General features: G+C 42.7%; 1 protein-coding gene across 1 annotated transcript; it reads right to left on the reverse strand.

The window, feature by feature from the left end:
- Positions 1 to 227: 227 nt before the first annotated feature.
- On the reverse strand, positions 228 to 7,745 carry LOC111150905 (solute carrier family 30 member 1). Its single transcript, XM_022508593.1, has 2 exons — positions 6,660 to 7,745; positions 228 to 5,008 (listed from the first exon to the last, which is right to left on the reverse strand). The coding sequence occupies exons 1-2, from the start codon at positions 7,273 to 7,275 to the stop codon at positions 4,107 to 4,109; spliced, it is 1,518 nt and encodes a 505-aa protein (XP_022364301.1). The 5' UTR covers positions 7,276 to 7,745; the 3' UTR covers positions 228 to 4,106.
- Positions 7,746 to 7,952: the final 207 nt, after the last annotated feature.

The raw sequence follows: 7,952 nt of genomic DNA on the forward strand, positions 1-7,952 counted from the left end.
CAATTTTTGCCCATTTTTTTTCTTCCCCAATACTACCCTGTAGCCTGGTCATCCTGCACGCCCAGCAACACCTCAGCTGCGATTTCTCTTTAAACCCCTGAAATCTGCATAAGCCAACGTGGTGTAGGAGGGGAGGCCACATGCACAAAACAATGAAGTAGATATTAAAATTAGTTTATTTTTCTACTTAACTTTTAATAAATGAGAAGAAACACAGTAGTCTGTCTCATAAAGAACATTTATAATACATAACAATCCATAAAGCCTCATGGTGAGGTAGGAACAGCTTTGGAAAACAATGCACAGTCATAAAACATACAAAAAGTTAGGTAAAATGTTGCAGCACTAAAGGACATTTTATATGCATCTGCATTGAATGAGATGATAATTGCATTTAACTGTGCCACATCTGGCCCAAAGGACAGGCTATGGTCGACACAAAACAACACAACATGGAAGTTTCATAAAGAATCACACAATACATTGATACACTTCATTGTGCTGTTTCAAGGCAGGACCATAACATGGCAATTTGTGTCTTTTTCTATATAGCCACATAGTAATTGTATGTTACATTCCCTTCAGCATCTTTTTGCCAAAGACACTGGACCACAAAATTTTTGGTTTAAAAGTTTAAACTGAATGACATACAAAAGGCTCTTGTGCCAGTGAAAATGACTGCTAAATGTTCCAGAGCTTGTTGGTAAAACAAAATAGCATTGCCACATAATATCGGTAGAGCTACATCAAAATAGTGCTATTACAATTCCCATTTCAGATGGCCAAACACTGTATTTGACAGTTTTCCATATAAAAAACAACAAAAACCCTCCACCTTCCCAGGAGTTTTAACACTGTTTTATGCCTTAACTGAAACTCCATTAAAATAAATATTTCTATATTGTAGTCTTCTCCATATTTGTATATGTGTGAACATCTTAAGACAGCAGGTAAATGACATATCATTCAAATGATATCTGCTTATAAACAACAAAAGAATCTTCAACTTAATGCCAGTTAGCCTACTAAATACTTCACATTAGGTTCCATAGGCCCTTTCCCTCAAAACTTTCCAAAACTTCAAAATTAACTGAGCATGTTAACAGGATACAAACATGTTAACAGTCTCCTACCTACTGAGATTTTTCCAAGGTGCTCTTGATGGAAATGTTTCCTATTCAAATTACATACCTTAGTTATTCAAATATTGTTTTCTAAAATGCTAAAATTCATACACCTCAGTTTTTGCCCTTTTGGACTTTTTTAAGCTTCTAGTCCATACTTTTACAACGCAGATGCTCTTCAAAAAACCCTTATTAAACAATCGCGGAAGCTGAAAGGTGACAAAGGAGAAGGAAATCTCTCCTCACTAAGGCGGCATTTGGCTTGGAAAAATCGGAGTTAGTTTGATTTCAGGCACATGCAGCACCTCCTTTTCACTAAACTGAGACAACAACAAGTTTCTAAACACATATTCTACTAAATACACTGATCTTGCTCAAATATAAAAGAGCCAGCAGGAGAGATGCACCTCCTAAAATTGATGCATTTTTGCTATAAAACAGCGTATTTAAATATCGGGTTTAAGTCTCCCAAGAATTCAGGGTATTTTCCCTCATTTTCTTCCAGGAAGGAATAAGCTATTTTGGAAAAGACACTTAAATCCCACAATATTTAAATAGAAAAGCGTTTTTTAAAAGATAATGCTAAAAATGGGTTAGAAAGTGCATTGTAAAGAAATAAATAATTCTCTGCTAAAACTCAAAAGGTGAGTCAGTGCCCACAGATTTTGCTATTATGACAAAGTCCTTTGAAAAAAGAATTCTATGGTACCACTTGGTTACGTGTAAGTGATTCAAAAATTATGAAAGTGAAACAACTGAAATCTAAAGGTTGTTACCTTCAAAGCACTTCTGGGAAAAAAAGGAAAAAAAAAAAAAAGCCCTTGTCCCATGCTTATTATACACCATCTAAAAAAAAATACAAACCCTCATTTAGCTGATGTCTTATACATTATACAACCTTTAAGAAAGACCCAATAAAGCGTTTGTAAAGAAAACCCCACTGGATGTATTTTACCAGTTATCCTATTTTATGTGTCATTACCAAAATGTTCCTATAACGTAAACTGTTTTAAGATCTTAATAAAAAATGGTTTGTAGTTTTTAAGTGTTGAATCAGGAATGTATGTGATACAGTACAGTTTGAAGCTTTCTTTTACCCATATGAGATTCCCGAATTTCATGTTTAAAAATTTTTTTTGCAAAATTCAAAGTAACTTCCAGCTTAGGAATTGAATTACACAATTATCAGTTAAGAGTATTAAAAGATCAAGATGTATTGCAAATTGGCAGGTTATGGTTTTGGCCCATTATAGCAAATGTGAACTTACAAACTGTGTTCCTAAAATTACCTCATTCTCATTGGAAAAATCAGCTGTTCTTAAATAGGCCCATTGCCAGCAATAGGCTTACACTAGGAAAAAACACACCATCTACCACAAAAGACCCCTTTAAAAAGTTAACTATCCGTTGCCAACCAATGCTTTCATCTTAAGACCCATTAAACAATGAATTATTTCAAAGCCCAAAAGATAGCCATCCCCAAAGTAGTCAGCTATAAAAGTTACCGAAGTAGTCAGGATACCTTATTTCTAGAAAAATAGAGCTATACATGATAACAGATATTAATATTCATCCTTATGAGGACAAAAATCTAGTTTCTTCACAAAGCATAACCCCTCTCTGTCAAGAAAAATATAACTTAAATATCCTTAAATACTATTTGCCTATGGATTCGAAACCCATAGCAACAACGAAATAGCCAAGAACAATTTTCTGTGTAGATACTGTGGCATCTTACAAAATAAGCTACTATTGCAAGATCTGAGCAATGTCAAGAGAGGATGACCTACAGAATCTTAATTACCAATTTTGCCTTAACTTTTTGAAGAATTTATTATCCAAACTGCATTAGCCATTAGATTTCCTTTTTCTCCTACATCAGTGGCTCCAGGCAAAGCACGGGAACTGCTAGTTGTCCTTGAAAAAAGCTCCATTTGAATCCATTCATGATCTGTCACCATGAAATGACTCTTCTAAGTTTTGTTTAAATATCTACAAATTTGAAAGATTACACAAATAAGCTTGCATTTAACATGTAACTATCAGATTAGCTTTAATGTCTTTAAAAATATCTACTGTATATATTTTGTAAGTAAACTTTCAGCTCAATGCTCCTAATGCCAATCTTTCAAAGAAAGTAATGCTGGTGAACATGTCCACATTTTAGACTAACTTTGGTAAAAGAAAACACGAGTTAAAATCCTCCTGATAATTTAAAAATGTGGCCTGAATATTAACTTACAACAATGTAAATATTTAATTTGGTAAACCTCCTTCCCTGTTCTTACTCTCCATATGCCCTATTATATATAAACCATGGTTCAACTTGTTAATTATCTCAACTGTTTATTAGAATAATACTCTCAGCAATATAGAATCCAGGATGGTAACTGATCTTTAGTATTACAAATACCCCATGTGAAGAAAATAGAGGAATTTTTCCTAATAATATCCACGAGTCATTCTTTAAAAAAACATGCTGCCATTATGCTCTGTAATGATTTCAGAGGGCAAGTATTACCTAAAACGTCAAAGGAAACAAACCTGTTGATGATTTTTCAAGGTTAGTGATTATAATTCTAAAAAACAAAGTGTAACACTGGGGGAAAAGAAAAGCAGAGAAATTCCAGTAACAATTTTAATTTATTTATCCCCCTAATTAATTTTTTACCATGGAAAAACTGGAAATCAAATGTCATTATGTTATATAAGGTTTATACTTACTTTAAACAAAAATGTAACATAGTGTTAAAACTGGCTTTCCAAAATTGTTACAGCATAGCTGTACTCTGCACTAATAATCACAAAGTTGTAATATAGAATTCTGTTAAGCAGTCCCATTATGTTCTTACAAAAATAGAATTAAACTGTGTGACCAGACAAGGACTTCAATTACACTACTTGGCAAACTTAGAATTTCAATGGAGTCTTTTTCCTCTTGCAGTTTAAAGCAAAAGTCAAATATCACATCTTTCTCAAGACTCATAAAGATGATTCAGGTTGTTTGTTTGGCATTTTTTTAATCTCTATCACAACAGCTGGGATGCTTTCAACTTTAGTCCTCCTGGGCTTCTTCTCTAGATTGTCACTAAGTTCTAGACAAGAAATGCTAACTGTTGGGGCCTTTTCTGCTTCCTTTCCAGAAGGGGCTTGTGGCCGTGTCCCACAACATTGCTTCAAAGCACACTGAGTTCTGCAGGCAAGTTCACATGGGACTACACTTGATTTAGAGCCTACACTAGCAAATTCAGGCTGAATGGTGGTAGCGTGAATTCCGTGATTATGAAAAACGTCTTTAATGATTTTGGCCACCTGCATGTATGATGTCGGGTCTTCACATTTTATGTGGGCAGTGGCAATGATTCTGCTTCCAGCAAGTTGCCAAACATGTAATTCGTGAACTTCCTCAACTCCTTCAACATCTCGAAGTTCTTTTATCAAATTTTTTATATCAATTTGTTTGGGAACAGTTTGCAGAAGAATGAGAGCAGATTCCTTAAGTAATGGATAAGTTGTGTAAAGAAGTATACAAACCATTACAATGCAAAGAGTTGGATCTAAATATAGCACCCAGCAAGGACCGGCCTCATGAACTGCTGTGTGAGTACTATTAAGCACTTCTACAAATGCTTTGCAGGGGTCAGGGGCACATGGATTCACACAAAACTCCCCTTCAGGACAACCCTTCCAAGAAAAGTAAAAGACCAAGGCATTTACTACTACAATCACTGAACCCAAAGCATCTCCAAAGACATGCAGAAAAACTCCACGCATGTTAAGCTGTGCAGCCTTATCATCATCTTCCAGTTCCACCTGGTCAGGTTCTCTGATAAGATTCCCATTCACTTGTACTTCCACCGCATCATTTCCGGACTTTTCTGGATCTACAAAGAAAGAAAAAAATGCTGTAGCAGATACATCTAAAGTGGTTTATACAAACACCTTCATCTAATTCCATTTTAGTGAAAGAGATGAAAATTTTCATGGAACATAATTTAAAAATGTGCCCAGGGCAGTTTAGTATAAAATGACATACTGGTGCCAGGGCATAGCAGCCAGGGCTAAATAAGTCATTAGGAAGATACGAATTCCCTAACTGAACCACCCTCTTACCTCCCCACCTCCAAAAAAAAGTTCATCTTTTCTGTGGGGGGTCCTGAGAACATTCCCCTAAGCTTTTTGGCATATACAAAAACACAAGAACACATAAAATTGAATGCTATCCCCCATAAACTAAATGCCAATTATGGAGAAGTCTACCACAAATGCCTGATTTGACAGAGCTCTAGTCACTCTTTGTCATGAAGGTGTGTTGTGGCTAACTCAAACTTTTGTCATGAATATAAACCAGAGTCTCTTGGTGGAGCGGGTTTAGGAACTGACAAATCAGCGATATAAACCCATCAACGATGATAAACTTCAGGAAAAGGTGAAATAAAGGTCCATCTACCCTACAGGATCTTAAACCAAATGTACCCATCTCTTAAAAGGAATTACTATATACACATGAGAGGAGCTTAATTTTCTTTGGAATAACACCTTGCAGAGTGAAGTGAGAGGATATTCAATTTTTGTTAAACCTTTTCAATATACAAGTTCAATTTCATTAACATGATATCCTGCATCTTCAAAAAAGAACAAGCTGCCTACATAGTACCATACCACTAAGCAAATAAATGTAAATGAAAAAAATTGAAGGAAATGCACCAAACTGTTAATGTCATTAGAGCCTGGGTAGTTGGGCTTCGGTGGATTCCTTTCCCCAGCTCTTCTCTTCCAACATATTCCAAATTGCCTTCAAGAGCAAGTATATTTAGAATGAAAGCAACCAGTAAAAAAGATGAGTAAGTTACCATCACTTTTATTTTGGTACGATTTTGGAAAGTCCTAAGTGAAATGTTAAACATGACCAAACTGGTCTTAAATGAAGGATTTGCAGGATTAAGCTCAAACTTAAGATAATTAACTGAAATATACATCGCCGTTCTGGAAAGAAACCTTTAACCAGTGTTTTGAGCTCAGGAAAGTCCATGGCTAGCTGGCTCTGAATATAATACTGAGAAACTCGTTTAAAGGGCACAAGAACCGCTTGGGCAGGGCAATGTTTCAAATGGGCAACCACTAAGGACAAATTGGGGATCCTCTCCGTTTCCCAAGGGGTGGGGGGCGAGAAATTTATTTAGGAAGCACTTTTGATTCCGTGAAAACCAAAATCGGTCTCTCGAAAAGGACTGCTAGTCAGGGCGTCCAAGTGCAGCCTGCATGGCAGCGGGCTGACGGTCACCTCCCGACCCTTTCCCCACGGTCAAAACCACACAGTCCCCACCGCCACCCCCAGCCGCGCGCCCCGGCCGAAAGGGGTCCTGTTTCCTCGTGTGCCCTGCGGGTGCGGGACCCGGAGGGCTAGAGGCGGCGGCCGCAGCGCGGCGCCGGCCGGCGCGGGCACCAGGGGGCGTGCGGGCCATCCCGCCCAGGGCCAGGCTAGGGTCTGGGCTCCCCCAGACCCAACCACTGCGGTGGCCACTCTCTCCTCACCTGGCCGGTCCAGTTTCAGCCCGTTGGAGTTGCTGCTATTGGACACCAGAGTGTTGGTCTCCTCCTGGTCGGGCCTCTGGTCGCCCGGGGTCACGTTGCCGTCGCTGTCCCCGGTGCGGTTGCTCTTGCTGCGGACCCCCTTGGCGTGGCCGTGGCCGTGACCCCCGTGCGAGTGGCCGTGGCCGGAGTCGTTGCCGAAGCCACTGTGATGGTGGAAGAGGCAGAGCCCCATCACGTTAACCAGCAGCCCGGCCACGCCGACCCCGAGGACCACCAGCGGCTGCTGCATCTCGTGCGGCTCGATGAAGCGCTCGATGGCCTCCAGCAGGATGGCGAAGCAGAGGCCGGTCAGGAAGATGGCGTTCACCAGAGCCCCCATCACTTCGGCTCGGATCCAGCCGAACGTGTTCTTCTGGGTGGCGTGGGTCCGCCGGGCGAAGCGCTCAGCCACCAGCGCCACCACCAGCGCCAGCACGTCCGACAGCATGTGAAAGGAGTCGGAGAGCATCGCCAGCGACGAGGTCACCCGGCTCACCACCACCTCCAGCACCATGAACATGAAGGTCAGCATCAGCATGCACAACAGCCGGCCCCGGTTCCGACCCCAGCACCCCATGGCTGCGGCTCACGGGCCCGCCGAGCGCGGCCCGGCGGCTACACTGGCGGTGGCGGCGACTCGCCGGTGGCCGGCGACCCGGCGGCGGAGGCGGGAGGACGGCGCGGGGCTCTCGCCGCCCGACCGGGCCGCTCAGGAAACCGCTGAGTGGCCTCCGCGACCGGACGGGGACGAGCCCGGGGTCAAGCCCCGGAGCCCCCGCGCCTGAGGGCGTCCCCGGCGGGCCGGCGGCGCGTAGCTCCTCAGGCGTCCGTGCTCGGAGCCGGCGCGGAGGCCCGGCTCAACCCCAGCAGTCCCCACACCCCCAGCGGGGCAGCAGAGGCCGAGGCGGCGGCTGCGGCGGCGGGGAGCCGGGGTTCCCGGAGCCCGGGGACGAAGAGCCGGAGCAGGAGCAGGCGAGCGGCGGGGGCGGGCGACGGGCAGCTCCGCGCTACAAAGGCTCCGAGCATCTGCAGGGCTCTCCACGCAAGTCTTCCCCTCGCTGGTCTCCTCCACTATGGCTCGAACCGGGAAGCCGACGCCTGAAGAGCTAAAAAGGCGGCGGCCACGGCAGCTGCACTCGGCCCGGTCTCCGGCGCCTTCTTCGCCCCCCCGCCTTTGCAGACGGTTTACAAAAAAAACTTTGCTTTGCACTCGGAACCCCCGTTTTCACACGGACCCGAGCGTGACAAGGCCTC

This window comes from Enhydra lutris, unplaced genomic scaffold (genome assembly GCF_002288905.1).
Source record: "Enhydra lutris kenyoni isolate GAN:26980312 unplaced genomic scaffold, ASM228890v2 scaffoldscaffold24, whole genome shotgun sequence".
NCBI lineage: Eukaryota > Metazoa > Chordata > Mammalia > Carnivora > Mustelidae > Enhydra > Enhydra lutris.